The sequence below is a fragment of the Choloepus didactylus genome, chromosome X, assembly GCF_015220235.1.
Source record: "Choloepus didactylus isolate mChoDid1 chromosome X, mChoDid1.pri, whole genome shotgun sequence".
NCBI classification, from domain to species: Eukaryota; Metazoa; Chordata; class Mammalia; order Pilosa; family Megalonychidae; genus Choloepus; species Choloepus didactylus.
Window position 1 is genome coordinate 23251916 of NC_051334.1, and position 22892 is coordinate 23274807.

The 22892-nt window shown below is 41.6% G+C and overlaps 1 protein-coding gene across 1 annotated transcript; it reads right to left on the minus strand.

The window, feature by feature from the left end:
* Positions 1–16356: 16356 nt before the first annotated feature.
* LOC119522039 (transcription factor SPT20 homolog) lies at positions 16357–21699 on the minus strand. The gene is made up of 3 exons (XM_037820760.1): positions 19336–21699; positions 18874–18946; positions 16357–16427 (listed from the first exon to the last, which is right to left on the minus strand). Exons 1-3 carry the CDS (start codon positions 21682–21684, stop codon positions 16357–16359), a joined length of 2493 nt encoding a protein of 830 aa, XP_037676688.1. The 5' UTR covers positions 21685–21699.
* Positions 21700–22892: the final 1193 nt, after the last annotated feature.

Below are 22892 nucleotides of genomic sequence, written 5' to 3' on the forward strand. Positions count from 1 at the left end.
ATTCAGAGATGGGTTGTGTCAGATATGTATAATCCAGTCCGTTCCTTCTGCTCCTCTTCCTGGTCATTCATTCATTGTTCCAACAAATACTTGCTGTGTCCCTACCATGTGTCAGGTACTTTATTAGGGGCTGGGAGTGCACAACAATGAATAAGACAAGTCCTTATCCTCATGAAGCTTCAATTCCAGTGGGGGAGACAGGAAACAGACAAACAGACCAACAGGTCAATTAAATAATTACAGAATTAGATCACTACTAGAAAGGAAAAAAATGCTATGACACATAAAATAGTCAGGGAAGGCCTCTTTGAAGAGAGGCCACTTAAACTGAGTACAGAAGGATAAGAGGGAGCCAGCCAAGCAAGGAGCTAGCGAAGGGTGTTGCAGGCCGAGGGGGCAGCCAGAGCAGAGGCCCTGAGCAGGGGCGAGCCTGTCATGTTCCAGGATGGGTGGAAGACCAGCCTGGCTGGAGCCAGCTGAAGGAGGGGGAAAGGGGGCTAAGCAATGATGGAGACACAGGCAGCCGCAGCCAGATGTAGGCCATGGCAAGGAGTTTGGATTTTACACAATTTGAAATGTAGCGGCCTTAAGCAGAAAAGTGGTTTATAAACCACCATATAAAAAGATTTCTCGGACTGCTGAGTGAGAGGACAAAAGCATGAGAGAGAGGCTAGTGAAGTTGGGAGGCAGTTGCAGTGTGAAGGCGGGAGGTGGTGATAGCTTGGAACACGGAGGTGGCTGTAGGGGTGAGAAGTTGGTGAATGTAAGATGTCTTGGAGGTTGAGCTGACTGAATGTGAGGGTGAGGGAAAGGAACGAATCAATAAGTCCAAGTTACAGGTTTAATAAGGGAGTAGATTTGTGGGGCCATTTCCTGAAATGGAGAATACTGGACAAAGACCAGTTTGGCGAATTGGGATATTTTAAGAGTTTCCTCCTTGTTAGGTTTCACATTTTGGCGATCCCGGCCCCTCTCCTGTAGGTTTGGGAGGAAAAGGGAGAACAATAGCTCACTCAAACAGGGGCAGTCTGATCTGGCCTGAAAGCTTTTTGGTCTTTAAAAGATGGTGGAGACTGAAAATTAGATTTGCATCTCCCTTTCTCCCTTAGCTGAGCGAAAGAGAGAAAGAAAGAGAGTGAGAACGAATGCACAGAAGCAAGTGTGAGGCTTGCCAGAGATGATTTGTCATGGGTTAGTTTATTTCTGATAGAAGAAAAAATTCTAGGTAAAAGGCAGGCAATTATAAAATAAGTTGACTTATTGCAATGTGTCTAATTGCCGTACAAAATGTATTGGGCTCAAAGGTTGTCTGTAGTTGTGTTAGTCACAAAGGAGTGGTTCTAATCCTGGCTGTGCATTAGAATCTCCTAGAGAGCATTTTAAAAACGCCAATGCCAGGCTTCACTGCAGACCAAGGAATCAAAAACTTTGGGGGTAGGGTTCAGTTATGAGTATTTCTCTCAAAGCTCTCTTCAGGTTATTCCAATGGATAGCTATGGTTTGAAAACTATTGGTAAAAAGCAATTTAATCAGGGCTATCATGGAGAAAAATGGCCATTTTGGTATGCTGTTAGCCTTTCAGCAGTGATTCTCATCTAAGCAACAACTTGCACCAAGATAAGGCACAATTCATCTTGATTTTCCTGGGTGCTTTTTCATAACAGAAGATATTAAACGTGTGCATCATTCAATGCCAATTTTACAGAAGGAAATCTCCAAAAAGCAAATCCCACCAGCCAATTCATGCAGTCGACGACTTAATGTATTACTTTTAAGCTGACTGATTTTACTGGAGATGGAACCATCACCAACCATGAAAAATTTACTTGCTTTCTCTACCACTGGGTCAAATGGAAGCTCCCAGTCTGCTTCAGTTTGGAACACTCAGTTGCTTGCAAAACAAGCTGTTTTCATGGTTGAGTGTTGCACACAGCTTGGCTTAGGTCAAAACCATGTTAATGGGAACCCTGCCGCTGCTGAACTATGAAATTTCCTGATTAAGGAAATGAGAGGAAATAAGTCATTAACTAGCACCTACACACTTGGGGAGTTCTTTTTTTCTTCCGGAGAATTAAAAGCAGAAGGTGCTGCTGTTACAATTCCCTGATATAAGATGACAAAATCAAGGATGAACATTTAACAACTGTTTTGGAACAGATTCTGGGAATAAACAAAAACTGCCTATGGTTTCGCCACAGTTAAGCACAGATTCTCTGTGATCCACACGTGGTCTGTAGCGAATAAGCTGAGCCAAGGAAATGATGCCAAGAAAAGACAATGACAAAGGGGGAGCTTAATCATCATGACGCTTGCAATTATAATTAAATGTAAACTTGAGAAGAGGACTGCTTCACTCTGGTAAGGCAGCCAAGGGTTTGGAGGAAATCTACAGTAAATGGACCAAAGGCTGTTGCTAAATTCCTCTCCCTACTCAAAGGGCTTCAAACTTTAACCTATTATGAACATTTATAAAATACAAAAGAGGAAAATAATATTATTTTAATAGCTGGCATAAAAATTCCTCTTTGAAGATCCCAATTCTCTCTCTCCCTTCATAAATCTTTAAATAAGCCTGCTTAGAGTAGAGGCTGAGACTGCAGCGGCCCTACCTGTAAACAGAACTTCCCAGCACGAGACAAGAAGAAGAATTTGTATTTTCAACCAGAGAAGGAGGGGAAAGAGGAAAGTAAAAACAGGAGAAAAATAGAGTGAGCAAGATGGCTGAAGACTATGGGATGTATTGTGTAACCCCCAAGTCTTTAGTAAAGTTCTAAATTCACAAAATGTTTGTGGTAGAGGTAGGGGATGTTGTGCATCAACTGGTAGAGTCTGAACTTTGGCAAGGAAAGGAATCAAGGGACAACAAATCAGGACTATGAAGTAGCGAGTTAGGAATTTGCAGAAATTTTGAGGAGGGCTGTGAACCCTCACCATCTGTGAAACTTGGAGTTTGAGCCAAGTTTACTTTAATCTCTGACAGCCATGGAGGCCTCATCTGGGTTATATTTGCAAGGATTCGGGAGAAGTTTTTCACTTAAGCTACATGGCTGTGAAACTATGCAGTGGTTTTTCATTGAGTGTTGTCCACTCTCTGTCTTTTTAGCCATAACTGGATTGATAACCAAGTTTCTATGGGGCACCTGACTCCTTGATGCACACTGCCCAATTTTGACTGCATTAGGTGTCAATCCAATAGGTGAGACAATGTCCTTCATGCATCCATCATCCAGTAACTCAGCAAGCATACTGAGTACTTTCTATGCTTAAGGCACTGTACTAGGCATTTGGGGGCAACCAAATATAAATAAGACGTAGGTCCTAATCTCAAGGAGCTTAATCTAGTAATGACAACTTGTACTGAAATAGCTAGGTACCAGGTAGAAAGGGGTAAATGCCACAATAAAGGTATGACATTGTGCTTTGAAAATTCAGATGGAGAAGAGCTGAGAAATTTGGTGGGAGTGCAGGAGAGGAAGTGGCTCAGAGAAAGTTTTATGGAGGTGCCAACATTTGCGTTGGATCTTCAGGAAAAAAAATATGATTTTGACATTCAGGGATGATGGTGGACATGGATTAGGGAAAGGCATTGAGTAAGAAAATCATGGGCCAAGTATAAGCAAGTGACCAAGTTGAGTACCTGGGATGATAGTGGTGCCCCAGGGCTGCTGTAGCCATTACAGTGCCTTTGTGTAGTGCAGAAAAAGGTGTCTCTTCTTCCAGAGAGCTTGACTTGGCGAGCAGAGTGTGTCTGGGTTTCAGCCCTCACCCACCTCCTCAGCTGGGGACCCTTTTGCAGCTTACATTCTGCAGAACGGAACTGGCTACCCTAGGTGCCACACACTGAGACAAGGAACTCAGTTTGGGAGGGAAGACGATGAGCTCAGTTCGGGACATAGTAGGTTCCATGTGTCAGTAGAACATCCAGGAAGAAATAGGAAACAGAAAAGTGAATAGGTAGAACCAGTGTTTGGGGGGAAGTTTAGGATTACAAGTGTAGACTGGGGAGTCAGTTTCATGGAGTTAGATGGAGTTAGTAATGAGATTTCCAAGTCAAAGCATGTAAAACAGTGGTTCTCCATTGGGGCGATTTGGCAATGTCAGGAAACATTTTTGTCACAACCTGGGCAGGCGGATGCTACTGACACCTAATGGGTAGAGGCCAGGGATGCTGCTAAATGCACAGGACAGCCTCCCATAACAGAAAATTATCCTGCCCAAAATGTCAACAGTGCTGAGGTTGAGAAACCCTGGTGTAAAGGGAAAGATCTTTGGAGAACACCTACATTTAAGGTAGTAATGATGGAAGAGGAATCAAGTCTCACCCTCCCACCCCAGACCTGCCTTCTCCAGCCACAAAGGAAAAGTTTCTTGTGATGAAGCAAAAGGCAGGGAGAAGGGGAAGGCTGCTGCTTCTAAAAGCAGGGCCTGGTTAAGGGACACAGTAGCCAAGCAGCTGCAGACCTTTAAGGGGGTATATCAAAGCATAAGCAATGAAAGAAAAAATAGATAAATGGGAACTCCTCAAACTTAAAAGCTTCTGTACCTCAAAGGAATTTGTCAAAAAGGTGAAGAGGCAGCCAACTCAATGGGAAAAAATTTTGGAAACCATGTATCTGACAAAAGATTGATATCTTGCATATATAAAGAAATCCTACAACTCAATGACAATAGTACAGACAGCCCAATTATAAAATGGGCAAAAGATATGAAAAGACACTTCTCTGAAGAGGAAATGCAAATGGCTAAAAAACACATGAAAAAATGTTCATCTTCGCTAGCCATTAGGGAGATGCAAATCAAGACCACAATGAGGTATCATCTCACACCAATAAGAATGGCTGCCATTAAACAAAGTACAAATGCTGGAGGGGATGTGGAGAAATTGGAACTCTTATTCATTGCTGGTGGGACTGTATAATGATTCAGCCACTCTGGAAGACTGTCTGGCGGTTCCTCAGAAAACTAGATATCGAGTTACCCTTCTATCCAGCAATTTCACTTCTTGGTATATACCCAGAAGATCTGAAAGCAGTGACACGAACAGATATTTGCACATTGATGTTCATAGTGGCATTATTCACAATTGCCAAGAGATGGAAACAATCCAAATGTCCTTCAACAGATGAGTGGATAAAAAATTGTGGTATATACACACGATGGAATAGTATGTGGCAGTAAGAAGGAATGATCTCGTGAAACATATGACAACATGGATGAACCTTGAAGACATAATGCTGAGTGAAATAAGCCAGGCACAAAAAGAGATATTGTATATTACCACTAATGTGAACTCTGTGAAAAATGTAAAATAAATGTTTTATATTGTAGAATGTACAGGACCTAGCGATAGACAGCAACTAGTGAAGGGGGAAGAATAATCTAATAAGAACAGATAAGTTATGGAGGGTAATCTTAATGTTATAGAAATGGACAGGAATGATTATGGTTTTTAATTTTCTTGGGTATGATAGGAACATGTTGGAAGCAATGTAGTTATTTTAGGTTAGTTGTTTTTCTTATTCCTTTGTTTTGTTTGTTTGCAATGTTTTTTTTAAAGTTTTTTCATAAACAAAGTTAAAAAAAAACAAACCAAAAAAACCTTTACAATAACTCCACATATACTTCCCAGATAAAACCTTACTGTGGCTACCAAGGAAGAAGACAGCGTCCTCTTGTGGACATCCGAACACACTCCTCAACAATACCACCCACCCTCTCTAACAACCATCACGACAGTCAATTTTAGAACATTTTTATCACCCTAAAAACAACAACAACAACAACCCCTTACCCATTAGCAGTCACTCCCCAGTCTCCCACCTCCTTCTAGTCCCTGGCAACTACTAAACTACTTTCTGTCTCTATATTCTTACCTATTCTGGACATTTCATATAAATGGAATCATTCAATATGTGGCCTTTTGTGTCTGGCTTCCTTCACTTAGCACAATGTCTTCAAGGTTCATCCATGTTGTAGCATGCATCAGAACTTGGTTCCTTTTTATGGCTAAATAATAGCCCATCATATGGATATACCACATTTTATTTATCAATTCATCTACTGATGGACATTTGGGTTGTTTTCACTTTTTGGCTGTTGGAAACAATGCTGCATGAACATTCATGTACAAATTTTTGCAGGAATACGTGTTTTCAGTTCTCTTGGTATATACATAGGAGTGGAATTGCTGATTCATATGGTGACTTTTTGAGGAACTGCCCAACAATTTGCCACAGTGGCTGCACCATTTTATATTCCCACCAGCAGTGTACATAGGTTCTAATTTCTCCACATCCTTGCAGGAAGAGCTGATTTTTAAAACTCGTTTTTTTTCCTTGCTCCCTCATTTCCTCCTTTAAATATACATTTATTACGTACTATGTACCAGGCATCATGCCTAGCACTGGGAATTCAAAGATAAATATGCTACTGTCTCCATGCACTAGGAATCCTTAGCACAGCGGACAGAGTAGCATGTTTTTCTTTGCACACGTATCCTAGCCTCAAGCACTTTGCACAGGTGTCTCAGCCCTGTACAAGTCTCACACTATATAAAGATGAACAGTAAAATTCATACTAATAATTTAAGATTCTAGTTTTTCTTTACTTTGAACGACATTAAACAGCAAATAGAAAACACTGTGACAGGTCAAGCGAGACGGTGGAAAAAAGAAAGAAAAAACCTTTATATTTTATATGTTTAATAGCCCTCTCTTCTTGTGTTTTTTGAACCAAGGGTCCTGCATTTTCATTTTGCACTGGGCTCTGCAGATCATGTAGCTGGCCCTGCACCTGGCTGGGCACTACAGTGGGAAAGCACAACAAAATCACATGGCAAAGAGCAGGGATACAGGGATGGATGAAGAATTGGGCCCTCTATGTAATTTACCACACCATGGATTCTGTAGCCTTGGAATTATTTCATGTGTGTGTGTGAGGGCAGGAGGGAGTGGAGGTTCTCCAAAACAATCAGATCTTCTAAGTTGCTGCTTGAGAGTCATGAAGGATGACGTTGGACTCAGTAAGAACAGTTGACAATATGTAGATTCTATTTTAAATTGATAAAGGGGGTTGTTCTAGTTTGCCAATGCTGCCAGATTGCAAAACACCAGAAATGGATTGGCTTTTACGGAGGGGGGTTTATTTGGTTACACAGTTACAGTCTTAAGGCCATAAGGTGCCCAAGGTAACACATCAGCAATAGGGTACCTTCACTGGAGAATGGCCATTGGTGTCCGGAAAACCTCTGTTAGCTGGGAAGGCACATGGCTGGTGTCTGCTCCAAGTTCTGGTTTCAAAATGACTTTCTCCCAGTACGTTCCTCTCTGGGCCACAGCTCCTCCTCAGAATGTCACTCTCAGTTGCTCTTGGGGCGTTTGTCCTCTCTTAGCTTCTCTGGAGCAAGAGTCTGCTTTCAGCAGCTGTCTTCAAACTCTCTCTCATCTGCAGCTCCTCTCTCAGCTCCTGTGCATTCTTCAAAGTATCCCTCTTGGCTGTAGCAAACTTGCTCCTTCTGTTTGAGCTTATATAGTGCTCCAGTAAACTAATCAAGGCCCATGCGGAATGGGTGGGGCCACACCTCCATGGAAATGATCTACTCAGAGTTATCACCTACAGTTGGGTGGGTCGCATCTCCATGGAAACACTCAAAGAATTACAATCTAATCAACACTAATACATCTGTCCACACAAGATTACATCAAAGATAATGGCGTTTGGGGGGCCATAATACATCCAAACCAGCACAGAGATATAATTTGGAACCAACTGCTGGTTTACCTCTCAACTTCAAACACAGAAAAGCTTTAGCTGGTATTGCTCACTGCTGGCATTCTTGTGAGAGTTATTTTTGCTAAGGAGTCCATAAATCACTCTGGTTATATCATCCCTTGAGCCATAGAGAAGGCTAGATAGAGAAAACAAGCCAGAGAGAATATCTGACTTCTTCAATGTCCCATTACATTGATATTCTCTTCTTCAAATAAAACTTCTTTCCTATTCTCTCCTTCTTGTTTCTTGATCCAATTTCTATCAATTTTTGTTATAAATGGACTTGAATTTGGCAGAAGATGCTGACACATGTGATTTGCCCAGGGTTGCTTAGCTAGCAACCAGAAGACCCATGGCTAGAACCCACATTGCCATAGTTTTCTTTTTACTTGAAAAGAGAGTTGAACTGCATTTAAAAAAATTATTGTGGTAAAATACACATAACAAAATTTACCGTTTCACCGTTTTTAAGGGTATAATTCAGTGGCATTAAGTACATTCACAACATTGTGCTACTATCACCACTACGTCCAGAACTTTTTCATCACCACAAACAGAACTCTGTACCTATTAAACCATAACTCCCTATGCCGTCCGCCTCCCCTCAGCCGTTGGCAACATCTAATCTACTTTCTGGCTCTGTGAATTTGCCTATTCTAGATAGCTCCTTAAGTGGAATCCTATACTATTTGTCCTTTTGAGTCTGGCTTCTTTCATTGAGAATAATGTTTTCATGTTGTAGCATGTATCAGAGCTTCATTCCTTTTTATGGCTTAATATTCTATTAATTGTATATACCACATTCTGTTTATTCATTCATCTGTCGATGGAAACTTGAGTTGTTTCTACCTTTTGGCTATTATGAATAATGCTTCTATGAACATTGGTATACAAGCTTCTGAGTCCCAGTTTTCAATACTTTTGGATTTAGGGGTGGAACTGCTGGGTCATATGATAATTCTGTGTTTAATTTTTTTGAATTCAATTTTATTGAGATATATTCACATACCATGCGGTCATACAAAGTGTTGTGTTTAATCGTTTGAGGAACAAACTGTTTTCCACAGTGACTGAACCGTTTTACCCAGCCACCAGCAATGCTCAAGGGTTCCAATTTTACATCCTTGCTAACACTTATTATTTTCTGTGTGTTTTAAAAAAATTTAATTATAGCCGTCCCAGTGGGTGTGAAGTGGTATCTCATTGTGGTTTTGATTTCCATTTCCTAATGACTAACAATGTTGAGCATCTTTTCACATGCTTATTGGCCATTTGTATGTCTTCTTTGCAGAGATGTCTATTCAATCCTTTACCTATTATTAAACTGGATTTTTGTTTTGTTTTGTTTGTTTTGCTATTCAGTTGTAGGAATTCTTTATATATTCTGGACATTAATTCCTGATAAGATACATGACTTGCAAATATTTTCTCCCATTCTGTGGGTTGTCTTTTCATTGTCTTGATGGTGTCCTTTGATGCACAAAATTTTCAAATTTTGGTAAAGTCCAATTTATCTATTTTTTCTTTTGTGTCATATTTAAGAAATCATTGCCAAATCCAAGGTCATGAATATTTCCCCCTACGTTTTCTTCTAAGAGTTTTAATAGTTTTAACTCTTATAGGTAGGTTGTTGATCCATTTTGAGTTAATTTTTGTACATCGCATTTTTATCAACTATTACAGCATTTATGTAAATGTCCTTTTGATTAACGTATTTGTATTATGCTGTGCTTTTTTCACTTTAATTCCTGAGATATAAATTTCAGTCTGGCCGAGAAAAGTTTAGTTTGCACAAAAACATTATCATGGATAGTTTTTCAGACTTTGAAAATGTTCTTCGTTGGCAATTCTATTAACCATTAGACAAGAATTTGGAGAAACAAACCCACGGTCTGCTTAATTGAGCTCTACAGAAGAGTTTCACTTAGGAATATGTGTTTCCATCCCAGAAATGATTAGCGGATGGTTAAATTACAAGAGGAGGGAGAATTAACATTTTTGAATGAAAGGGTATATAATGAGGGAGTTTGAAGTGGAAGAAAATTGCTTGCAGAAGGATAGGATTTTGAACAAGAGAAAAACTGGTCCAGATATTTATGTATAATACCAGTTCCAAACATTATACTTTTTGGGCTCCCTTTCAGTTCTGGCCAGTCTTTTTTAACCTGCTGAATGCTTGAGCTTTACTGTCCAGAGTTTTGCTTGAGTTACACTGCTAAAGACAAGAGGTACATTCTCCAGATGATGCTCCCCAAGAGGGTGTGCAGCCTGGCCGGTGGCATTAGAGCAGGATAAACCAGTCTCTCCTCCTTCTTTCTCTCTTTTACTCTCCCTCTCATTACAGAGCTGAGAGTGACTTTGGTCCATGGGGAGGCACACTTGTTCAACACACACAAGGACAGAGAGGGCCCTCAGGGGTCTGTGTCCCTGCAGAGTCACGTAGAACTCCAGCTCAGCCCAAACCCTCAGGGCTTGGGACATGGGAGAGAAAACCTGCCAGATGTTGCCAGGAATTGCCCCTCAGTTCCGATAGACTTATTCAACCTTGATCTCTTTATTTAGCCATTAAGTATGCATAACAATGGGAGGAAAATCTATGGTGCTTGGAATTTATTCTGAAAATGTGGGAATTACTAACAAAGGGAAGTTCCAACCAGCTAGCGGTGTTGAGGTAAAGCCAGGTAAAGTTATGTTGGGTATAAGGCTGTTCGCTGTATCAATATGAGAAGACCTCTTTGGGACTTGATCTTGCTAATGTGGTTGTTATAAGTCATTGTAAACTCTCAGGGGCAAAAGGCCAGAGCATTTTTTCATTTATTCAATGGTTCTTCACATACTGATTGCATGTTCAACATCTGCCAGGCAGGGGACACCTATGGGGTCTGTTCATCTCTTCTGGCAAATCCACTGGCCTGGAAGGACAAAGGGGTTAGGTGCTTCGGGGATGAGACCTGTGGATAAACCCTCCTCTCTCCAGCCTTTAGGGTGGACTATTCCAAGGGGCCTCCTATACAGGCCCTCAGGTGGTTCCCCAAGCAGTTGAGCCATGCAAACTAAAAGGGGTCACTTCCCACAGTGAACTACCTGTAGTAAGCTGCCATCTCACATTCTACACTTAGAGAGAACTGAGGCAAAGAGCCAGCCTTTACATTGGTTGAGAAAAACCGGGTTAGGGAAATGGCATAAGTGAAATGCAGATGCTATCAAAGGGCACTGGCAGGCACAAGGCAAAAACAGCCTATTACAGCCATATTCGGATAAACTCTCAGGATCTCCTGGAGTACCCAGGGACAACCAAAATTATCTCTTTGATAACCGATCTGGCTGTCCTAGGGCAGAATGTCCTGACTTGGGTGGACCTGGACTCCAGAGACTAATCAATGTCCTGTGGGCTGACCTTGTCTGCTCTTGGCCAAAAGGAGGGTCTGAGTAAGTGAAAAACAGCCATGCTGGCAGCCAGGCCATGGTGTTCCCAGCTGAACATAAATAGCACTCAAGGAAAATAAATAACGTCCAGAGAAGGCCACTCTTTGACCATGTTTGGAACAAGACAGAACAAGGCCACTCCTCAACCAGGAGAATCATTAAACATCCCCCCTACCCCAAACACTCTTGGAAAACAGGAGTCACTGATGCTCCTTCATCAATGACAATTCTAGCCCTGTCTTACTCTCCCCACCTTTCAGATAAAAATTAAGGTACCCAACAATTGCATTGCCTCTGCCTCTTGACAACATCCAATTCAGAACTTGCTCCTGCTTCCTTAAACTCTCCTTAGAATCCCTCAACACATGCCCAAATCCTATAAGAAGGCTCCCCTTTTCTTGTGGAATACCCCCTTGGTTGGTGGGTTGGCACGCAGAACAATAGACCCAGCACTATTTATTCCCTATGCCTAACCCACAAGTCCCTCCCCTGTTTCTCCAGTGGCTGGATACTTCAGAGGTCTCATTCTATTCGACAAGCCTAACTAGCCCGCCCAAATTTGAAACATTTGAAACAAGAAACATTCCAAACAAGTCTCCACCCCTGACTATAACTGTTATGCCCATATAAGGCACTGACACCACTTCTATGCTTAGTGGCCTCTTTCCTTTGTTCTTTAACTGCAGTCAGTCTGAGCTAGTTTGGTAACAAGTTATGAGGCTATTTTAGGAACCTCCACCCCCAAGTCTCCATCTTGCAAGGATAGTGGGTGGATAAACAGGGGGACCGGCTGCCAATTACAGCTTGGCTTCTTAACCCTCTGCCATTCCCCTGAGCTGCCTCCACCCTGTGTGAAAGCTAAACTTAATCTAATTCTCACATCCCTCAACACATGCCCAAATCCTGTAAGAAGGCTCCCCTTTTCTTCTGAAATACCCCCTCGGTTCTGCTAGCGTGGGTTCTCATTTGCTGCAGCGAGCTAAATAAAGCTTTTTTTTTTTTTTTTTTTTTTTTTTTTTTAACATCAGGTATGTTCCTGGTGGTCTTTGGCTGGTAGACAAGGACTGCTCTCTTTGCTTGCTGCCAGCTGATCAGCATCTTTCCCAAGGAAAGGAAAATAACAAGTTTACCATTTTCAAATGTCTGCAGTTTCTTCTCTCTTCTTTCCTGTTTTTCCTACATAAATTTTGTCTTTGCCTTTGTTAGATGTGATGGCTCTATTAATGGTTTCTCTTATATATATGTAAAATAGTGTTACTAACTGTAAATGTCTTTGAGTCAGTTTTTGACACTATGGTAGACTTTTCTTGAGGATTTGGAGGTAACAGCAAGGGGTCTGCATTGTCGTTCCATACCGCTGATCCCTTAAATTCAGAATCCTAGATCTCTCTTTTTAAATACATCCCTCCACTATTTCTTCCAACTTGGACAGGGGCTTCCTGCCAAGTTGATCAATCCTCATTCTTCTTTCCTTCTCTGTAGCCTACTGGAAAACACAACAAAAGCTAACAAACAAACAAACAAAACCTAAGCCCCGAACTCCAAAACAACTACCACCCCCACCCCACCCCCACTTAAGTATGCAGAGCAATTTACCTCCCTCAAGTCTCTACCCCAACACCCAGCTCCTTTACAAATCCCAAGACTCATTAATGGGCTCTGCTAAACAGGAGCCATCTAATTTAGTCATTCTTTTCCTTATCCACAAAGGCAGCAGCCTTAATATAGATTTATTTTTCCATGTCTACCTCCTAAGAATGGTTTTAAATAATAAAATCCTTTTCTCCTTTGTTATACTGCTACAGTGAGAAATTGAAACTAATCTAATGTTCAGTAATAGGGGAATAGTAAGGTAGCTTAATGTGCATTGGACCATCTCGTGACCGTTTAAAAAAGTAATGAAAGCAACTTAGAAACAGGAAAATTGTTTTATGAAACAATTGTCTATGAAAAGTAACCAAATACAAAAAAAAATAGTGAACAGTGTGATTTAGCAATAATCTATGTGTAGCTGGGGCCTAGACTGGATACCCAGGAAGGATTCATAAGGGATATGAATATGAATTGATGGTTTGAGGGATGGGCCCAACAAGGTCTATTTGCATAAGGGATAGAGGAACCTGATGGAAAGGATCAGGACTTGGGACTAGGTTGAGGAGAGTGAGGCATTTGTGCAAAATGTAACAGGAGGCCAAAAAATTCAGTAAGTAGACAGAAAATATTTTAATTCAATATTTTTAGTAATCAAAATTAAAGCAAAAAACCCACGATGAACAAAATATCAACCTTTTAAATAAAGATTTGACTTTGCACTTGCATGAGCCTGGGAGTGAATGCCTCACTCACCTTACCCTAGTCCCAGCCCTGGTAAGGGCAATGACTGGCCACGTTGGGCCACTGGCTCTCTGCCACCTCTAGGATCGAGCCCCTTTGGGAATAAGAGCTACTTCTTACTAATCCCGAGGAGAGGAAGAGGGTAAATGTACACAGTTGGTTAGAAAACGGTTGATCAGAGGAAAAATGTTTCAATGTAGTCTCAGGTTAAATAGATCTTCCAGGTGCCTGTGCCGGGACAAGGAGATAAAGCAAAAATAATAAATAAATAAATAAAAATTAAAAAAAAAAAAAAAGGAAAAGAAAAGAAAAGCCCTACCATCCAAATTTCCATAAAGAACTACTCTATGGAAATAACCTAGTTGGGTGAGTTGGAGATTCTTCGAGTGTGAAATGGAGGCATGTCTATGAGTCAGAAGTAGCAAAGGACATCACCATGGCAACCTGTGCACCCAGGGGCACTACTGTCTTTGTAGGAGCAAAGGCTGAAGAAGGCACATTATGTCTGTGGAAAAAATATGTGTGGGACAAACCAGAACACAGAAATGGGATTTCACCTGTATTTGCCAATATTAAACAGTCATATTTCCTATAGATATTAGATAAAACGCCCTAAAATTTTTGCTAAAATTTGACAGTAAGTATAGATCCCTGATTAGCCAATAGTGGAGAAAGAGGGATTTTAGAGAGTAAGCTACATTACATTGTCCTAATATGGGCTTACTTTTTAAGTCTCAGGAAGTTAAATGGATCTTTTAAAGAGAAATAATGGGCATTCTCTGTTTATTTCCTCATACTGTTGTGTTCCAGTGTCACCCATACGTTGGGCAGCTGCTCCTTTCTTAACAACACTTCAAGCCTACAAAACTCCCATTTAGATAAAAGAACCTAATTCTGCACTGTGCATCTCAATTACAATCTGTTACAAATTGCAGATGCAGGGGAATGGAGGGTTGTATGAAAAGGGCTGAATCCTTTCCCTTCAGGGGAAGGGAGTGTGATCACCCGGGCACTGTCTTTGTCCCTGGTGGAAAGTCAGTTTGACTACTGCTTCTGGGGTTGGGGATGACTGCCAAGGTATAAGAAATCCTGTTACCATTTCCCATCTTCTGGCTTCTCCTCTAAGTCTTTAGCTACTCCTTCTCACCCCTTTTTCAAGCTTATTCTTCTCTTCCCAACCTGAATCCTTCAATACTAAATCCTAGGCTTTCTTCTTTATATATTTAGCTGCTATAGTTGTTTGGGACATACAAGTTTATGACAATTGCTTTTTTTTCTTTAATTGTGCCTTCTGTCATTAAATAATGTCCTTCTTCACCCTATGTAGGTTCTGGCATCTTAAAATTCTCCTGTCCTGAAAATATAGCCATTTATAAAAACATTGATTTTTTTGCAATGTATGTTTTTTAATGGCATTTTCCTGCTATCCATTTGCCTGCTATCTCTTTATTTCTTATAAATTATCATATAGGATTTGTTTTTTTAAACTCATTTTGACATTCTTTATCTTTTGATAGAATTGAGTCCATTCACATTTACTGAAATGACCGATATACTTACTTTTATTCCTTTCATATTGCATTTATGCCATATCATTGTACTTTGTTGTTTCTTCTTTTCCCTTTTCCTTATTTTTGATGGTTTGATTAAGTTGCTATCCATTCTGGTTTTGTCCTTGTATGTACTTTTCCATTCTCTTAATGGCAACATCATTTTCTGGTGTTCATTATCAGCTGCATCTTTTGTTACCATTATTTGAAAACAAGATTCGCTGACTATTTTCTCACTAAGACAGTCTGTTTTTCCCTTGCATCCCCACCCCTAACCCAATAAGATGAGATTGTTAGACTATTTTAATTCCCATTTCTCCTTCTTTCCCTAGTTGAGAACTTCCTAATGCTTTTTCTCTACTCTACCTCCATGCTCACCATACCCAACTCCTAGGTTTTTCTGAAATAGTTTAATTTTATATTACTATTAAAACTGCCTTTGCAACTATTCCTTTTTTAGATTAAGAATCCTTATTTAGCACTCATACTACATATTCCAAGACATTCATGTATGATCAACTTAAACTACATGTCTGTTTTTCAGAAGTCCAGTCATTATCCATTTATTTATTTTTGTTTTTTTTAACTTTATCATAAAATTTTAAAAAACAAACAAAAAACACAACATTTCAAACAGAACAAAGGATTCAGAAAAACAAATACCTAAAATAACTACTTTGCTTCCAACATGTTCCTACCATACCCCAAGAAAATTCTCCATTTATTTTAAACTTTAGTACTTGGCACCACTGTTTCAGTTCATTTGTTGTTTGGCTAGAATGTTTTCTTGAGTATTTTTCTCAAACAGGTTATGTGATTGTTAAAACTGTTTATATGTTAAAAATCCTCAAAAGAAAAAATGTCTTTTTTTTTCACCATGATGGATGAGTGAAATATTGGCTGGATGTGGGATTCCTGGGCTGTAGGTACTTCACTCTCATTAGTCTCTAGATGTTTATTTCAACATCTGCTAGCTTCTAGAACTTTATATATGAGAAGTCCAGTAACTCATCTTACTTTTTGTTTGAAGATAACTTATTTCTCATGTTTTCGTGTGTGTGAGCAGAGGCACTGACAGCTTTTATTCTGGGCTAACTATTCAAGGAAATTTGGACCATGTAGTGTCTTTGGAAGGTATAGTGCCTCCCTGTGGAGCTGAGGGCAAATTTGTTTGTTGACCAGTATTATAAAGATAATGTCTCCCTCTAGAGCAAACATTGGGCAGATTTGCTTGCAGCCCCCTTTAAAAAGCTGTATTTAAAAAGCTCGGGGTTCCTCAGCTGTGAGACACATCCACTGCATGAGCAGCAGCCACCTGGGCCCACCTCAGTGTCACCGCCCTGGGACCTGGGGGGGTGGGGGGGCAGGCAAGGGGAGCTGAGGCAAACATGAAGCTCCTGCTGCCTATTGTGCCATGAGCAATAAAGTTCTTTGTCTCTGACACAAGATTGTTTTTCTTGCCAGCATCCATGAAACTGCAGGCCTTGTCAGCTTGCATACAAGGTAAAATCTCAGACCCTTCATAATTCTTCACAGAGCCCATTAGAAGTTATGTGCCCTTCTGTCAGGGGAAGGGAGCCACAGGTCCTACGGGAAGTTGAGCTCAGTGGAAACTCCCCTCCCTACTCTGCTCCAGCCCCAACTGACTTCTGATCCAGGAAACCCTCAGTGGAGCAGTGGAGAGACCAGTATGGTAAAGAACAGGAACTCAGACCCCAGGAGGCTTGGGTCCAAATCTGGGCTTTGACACTTCTTAGCTGGGGGACCCTAAACAAGTTACTTAACCTCCCAATGTTTTGTTCCTCATCTATAATTGTAACTTCCTTACACGGTTCTTGTAAGGACTAAGTGAGTTAAAACACACAAAGCAGAGAGAATGGTGCCCAGCACATAGTAAGAACACAAAGGGAAAAAACAGTTCTATTTTATAGCCTAGGCATTTTTCAAAATGCAATTAAAGCAATTAAGTACATTTCCGCTGAAGAGGAAAGAATGAAATCCTGAAGATGAAGGATTATTTTAGGAGATTTTATGGAAAAACATATTTAACTACCTGAAACATGACTAAGATTCTGCCAAGGTAGTACTCTCCCTTACCGGTAGGAATAAACTCAGCTTTGTCTACTCAACAGGTTGCCTTGATGGTATTTTCGGAAGCCAGCATTCAATAAAAACAAAGGACACTATTGGTATCAGTTAGGAGGTGGGAGAACTGGGAACAGGACCCTGGAGACAGCTGGTCCAACAAGGAACCTAAGGTGTTTCTGTTACTTCTCAGAAAAAATTTTTTTCTTAGCAAAACTGGGTGGTTTTCTCACAGTTTCGCAAAACAGAAATCTAGAATGGAATAATAGTGGTTTTTTTTTGCTTTTAACTGATCATTTATAAATATGTCAAATATCTCCCTGTACATACACAACCTGGAATTCATGGGTTGGCCAATATTTTTCTCTTGGAATCTTATTTCCATCATCTCCTTGGGCTGTGTCCTGATCTCTGACTTGTGGCAGGGTTATAAGCCACTAACATCTTGAGCCTTCTGCTATTTGCCATTCTATTTGGTACTCATATTTATTTATGTATTATTCCTCTGTCTATTGAGATTTCATCACACTGCCTATCTAGCTTAAATTGCTGAAGGGTAAAAGTAGATGAGATTCAAAGGAGGTGAAGACCCAGAAGTATTTTCCTTAGAGCAGTGTCTGTATTTTCCCCATCCCACCTAGGGCCTGACATAGTATGAGGCAGGAAGGAAGGCCTCCCTACCTAGCTGTTTGAATAAACACAAGTTTGGGAACTTATTTCCAGGGTGATCCCTTTCCTCTTCATCAGTGTGGCAGTTGCATCAAAGTACCAATCTTGGTGGGGATTGTCAGAAGGAAATAAACAAAGACTACCAAATAGTAATTTTAAACACAACTGAATTTATTTGCTTGCCTGGAAAGGGAGAGTCACATGAATCAAGTGCAAGTTCAGCCAGTGTAGTACTGGAAAGGACTAGATACAGGGCAGGAGAGAGGCAGTGTGTCAAGTATGGCGAGATGCTGAGTTCAGCCCTTCGGTGGCTCCCGAGGCCAAGGATAACCTCTTCTTTGCAGTTGGTCACTGCACTGGTTCACTTTTTGAAAGTGTAGGCTCCCTTCTGGAAGAGGCCCTGGCTGGGTTACATACAGCTCTAACGGGCTTGGTGTCACTCGGCTGGCAAATGTGATGCGTTTGCTTGAAGTTTGGTGAAATCTTTAACAGGATGGGTAGCATGCTAGTATAGCCAGGTTAAACAAGTAAGATCATCAGTTAACTGCCTCTTCACTAATGTCTTTGGGATCTACCAGGCCAAATTTCCCTTTTCTTTAGGGCAAAAGGCAGAGACAACTGTATTTAGAAATGCAAATTTTATGTTGCCCTTCAAAGTTGTAACAGAGCAAAATATGAGAGACACAGTAAAGTTCTGGGATCTTTTGAGTCCCAATGAAACAAGGAAAAAGAGATGAAGGAGCAGGGGACTGCTGAGCAAGTAACAACAAGCAAAGGGGAAGGGAAAAAATAAGGAGGGCGTTTCCACTAAGGATCTAACAATGTCACAACATTAAAAGCAAACAAATAAAAATGATTTTCAATGTGCAGCTGTTCACCTGTTTGCAAACAATCTAGAATTCTAAAAAATGTAAATAATTGTATAAAGAGAGAGAAGCGAGATGTCCCAGAAGTGTCAGCGTCCAGTGAGGAGCTTTGCAAGGGGCACTGAGTGCAGATGGAACCTTCTAAAGGGTTAGAGACCATCACCCAAGCATACCTGCCGCCAATTCCATCCGCACAACTGGAGGTCTCTGAAGTACTGGATATGAAGTGTGAACAGTGTCATTTTTCTGTAGTTAAAAAAAAATTTTATTCAAAAAGGATTTTTAACATAGTATTTGATACTCTGTGCACAAACATTTTACACTAAATAAACAAGTATCAGGCTACGTTTTTTCTGAAAGATGTTCTTAGTAGTTTTTAGGTCATTTCAGTATATACTATTTTTAGTACATACTGAGAAACCATTCATAGAAGCAGTGACTTAGGCACAAACCTTAGATCATTAAATCCCTTCCCTGCTTTTATTTTTAAATCGTAGGGCTGTGCTTCTGTATAAAGATTGTTTATGTAGCAATGTAAGCCACTGACATTTAAGAAACAAACATGAAGTAAAAACTCTATCCTTTTCTTCCAATGCTCTTGTGTTTGAGAAAAGAGATAATGCAAGACTCCGAACTTTGGGGTGTAACTTCATTTTACCTTTGGACTGGCTGCCTGCATCCTGAGGCCGAGGCTGCAGTGACCGAGCTGCTGGTGCGGCCACTGCTGCAACCGCAGCCGCTGGAAGCTGCACGATTCTCAACTGGTATACTTGTTGGTGCTGCTGTGGAAAGGCAGGGAAGAACTGGAATCTCGGCTGAGGAAGGCTTTGCTGGGATTTCTTCTGGGCAGAGCCACGCTGAGACAACGTGGCTTGGGACTGCACAAAAGTTCCTAACCTGGTGAGGTTAACAACAACAGCTGGCTGAGCGGAGAAGGCCTGTACTTGACTGGCAGAAGCTTGCTGGGGACGGTGTACACTTGGCTGTCGAGGAACAAAAGTTGTGGGCTGCTGAAGTGGTTGCTGTGGCATCAACTGAGAGCTCTGCTGCGGCTGCTGTGGCAGAGTGTTCAGAACAAATGAACCTCTTGGAAGCTGGAGTAGAGTTAAGGGCCTGAGATGTGAAGCATCTTTTAAAACAAGGGAAATGGTTTCTTGAGAAGCTGGCTTCACTGCCTCTGTTTGCACTGCCCCCAGCTGTGCTGCCCCTGGCACTGCATTTGGTAGGGGATCTCCCAAGGCTGAATGGCCATTCAGATTTATTCCTACAGGAGTTGTGGCTGCAGGGGTACTGCTCAGCACGGGGTTTGACCCACTCACGACAGCCTGCACTCTACCAGCTGAGCCCCCTACACTAACTGAGTTCAGTCCAGCAGAGTTGGCCATCACCTGGGTGGCCGTGACTGTCTGTGATGAGCCAGAAGGTGATGAAGCAGCTGGAGAAGGCATAATGGCTTGACTGGGATTCATGGATAATTTCCAAGAAAGACATGGTGGCTCAGAAGCAGAGGAAGGAATTGGAGCTTTAAAACAGCTGCTTGCCTGTTTTGGAGTAAAACTGTTACCTGAAGAATGAGCTCCTGAGCTTGAGGGAAGTTTGGTGGGTGGTCGACAGCATTTCACTCCCTTCCCTGATGCTGAAGACTGAACCGACACAACTTCCTTCCCTAGAGAAAGGCGATGTGGACTGGCTGAGCCACTGGAGCTGTGTGACATCGTGGCTGGACATTGGGCTTCCTTCTGGACCAATTCCTGGTACTGACCGAGTGCACACTCAGCATCAGCCATTGATTCCATCAGGAACCAATCTGAATGGTCATCTATGGAGTAGTGGCAGGGAGGTATCTGGCTATCGCTATCTTCATCATCTGTACACGGCTGTGTTTTACCAGAGATAAATGGATCATCAAGTGATTTCATGATGTTCATTTTTGTATTCTGATCATAATTGCCAGCTTCACATTCAAATCCATAATCATCTTTTAGATCATGGTCTGGCCAGATTGTCAGTTGTGGGTCCTCCCATGTTATAGACTCGCCAAACTTAACATATTCCTCCACATCCACTTCTGAAGGTATGTCCAAATTACAGGGACTGTGTTTCCACATATCTACACAATTTTCTGACTTACAGATTTTGAGGTCATAATGCTCATCTGCCTTTCTTCCTTTCCTTTCTGTGGAAGAAGGCAATGATGTTAGCTGAGGAGGAGGTGGACAATGAGACACTTCCTGCTGCTGATTCTGAGAGAACCAGGAATACCTCTTTAAACTCCGTTTCATTGGGCGAGTGTTCATCTTCTGCTTGTTATACAGCAGTCTGTTTGCAGTGCAGGTTACTGATACAGAAGGATCAAGACACAGGGGTTCAGCTGTAGCCAAGATCAGCTGGCTCTCAAGCAAAAGTTTGTCTTCCTGAGTCCATTTGTGGTTATCACTTGTTATTGAATTCACATCACTGATTAAAGTCTGCATTGTTGGGCGTAAGAGAATATGCCTGCTTTGGTAACCAGGAGATTCCCTATTACTGCACTGCCTGAAGTCTCGTATTTCTGCTATGACACATCCAGAATGAAACATATTAACATGTGATTTTTCTAGGAGATCAACCAAAACAGGAGGCAATTGTTCTGCATCCAAGTATTCAAGCAATTCCTCCTGTTCATAAGGCAGTCGAATGGTTTCAGTATCTGTTCCATTTTTTCCCCTCAGCACCAGAGAATATCCGTCATTTCCTGGGTAGAGGCTGACCACTAAACATGGCAATCTCTCTTGTGTAACAAGCTTCTCTAACAAGTTCACATTGCTTCTTAAATCCTGGGTAACCTCGGGCTCTTTTCCACATTCCTCAACATATAAGTCATAAAGTTTTTGAGATATAGATTTTTCCCCGCTAGATAAGTATTTTCTTTCAGGAGGTCTCCGTTGGACACTTTCAATGATATCGTCAGCACGATCCAAAGCTAGCTCTAAAGCTCGTTCCATTGTAGGATAAACTAGGGGACCTAAAAGAAGAGAAAAATAATGCATGTGGGTGAAGCGGATGGTAACCATACCTTCAACGTGAACATGCAGAGCACTAAAAATGCCTCAACGCCACAGCGAAGAGGAAGACCTTATTTAAATACGGACACCAAGAAACCGCTGCCAAAAGAAACGCCACACAAACACCTCGCTAGTTTTGCAAAACTCCTGTACCTGTGTGAACCGCGGCCCGCGCTGGGGCTGCTGATGGAATCTCGGGATGGAAGCTCGTGATGGGACCACGTGACCGGGACTGGGCTGGGCAGGACACGTCACAGCATTCTAGAAGCCACTGCGCCCCCTGTGCTGCCGCCGCTCGCAGCGCATTCCCCAGAGCACGATGTCCACAGCACGTCAGCCGCATGCACGCAGCACGTCGGCCGTCGCCCCGACGCTGCAGGTGCCGGGGAGGCCGCCTGCCTCCCTGGCTCCCCGAGTCCGAGGTCCCGGACTTTCACTGGCGGTTTCTCGCCCGCTTTCCAACTCGCCAGGCTGGGCCGGTCCTTTCCTTTTCAGTTTAATGTTAAAAACTGACACACAAGGGCATAAGCAACCAAAGATAAAATAGATACATTGTTTGTATAGTTTTTTAATGTATGCTAATTTCTGAGGAATACCATTGCCGGGAAACACGTGGAAGGTTATAATTGGTTTTACTGGGCACTTGACCAAGAATTGTTCACTGTTTCTGGAATCTCTTGTCACCGTGGCAGGACTGCACCTGGTATCTGTTACCAATTCAGCATACCCGAAAGAGGCGGCATTTGTACTTCCTGCATACGCGGGGACTATCTTTTGGGTGCAAGCGTCTTACGTGGCAATTGGGTCTTCCAGTGGTCTCCTGCTGAAGGGTTTTCATATAGATGCACACTTAACATGGTTTTCTTATGCATAATTAGGTTCCTTTTATATCCCTACTAGTAGAGTAAGGGCATTTTGTTTTTTTATATTTGTTACTCTGTGGTAGGTACGTTATTTTGTCTATGGACTGCAGTTCAGGATAGTAAAAGGGCATTAAAGTCTTACTTTTGAATGGTGATGTGGGTCTGGTAGGGATGAGAACTATTGTTGTATGTGATGGCAATAAATTTTAAATGATTTGATAACTGGAGACCATAGGTAAGGTCCTAATGATGGATTTGCAGTTATATGACTGAGTCTTAGGTAAT

Excerpts from the sequence above, each read along its gene's own strand:
- LOC119522039 (XM_037820760.1), bottom strand. The coding sequence starts at position 21,684 with ATGGAACGAGCTTTAGAGCTAGCTTTGGATCGTGCTGACGATATCATT. Across the intron at positions 18,947-19,335 it reads AAATGAAGTTACACCCCAAA|AAAAATGACACTGTTCACAC; the intron begins GTTCGGAGTCTT and ends TTTTAACTACAG. Across the intron at positions 16,428-18,873 it reads GCGGATGGAATTGGCGGCAG|GTCCCAGGGCGGTGACACTG; the intron begins GTATGCTTGGGT and ends CCACCCCCCCAG.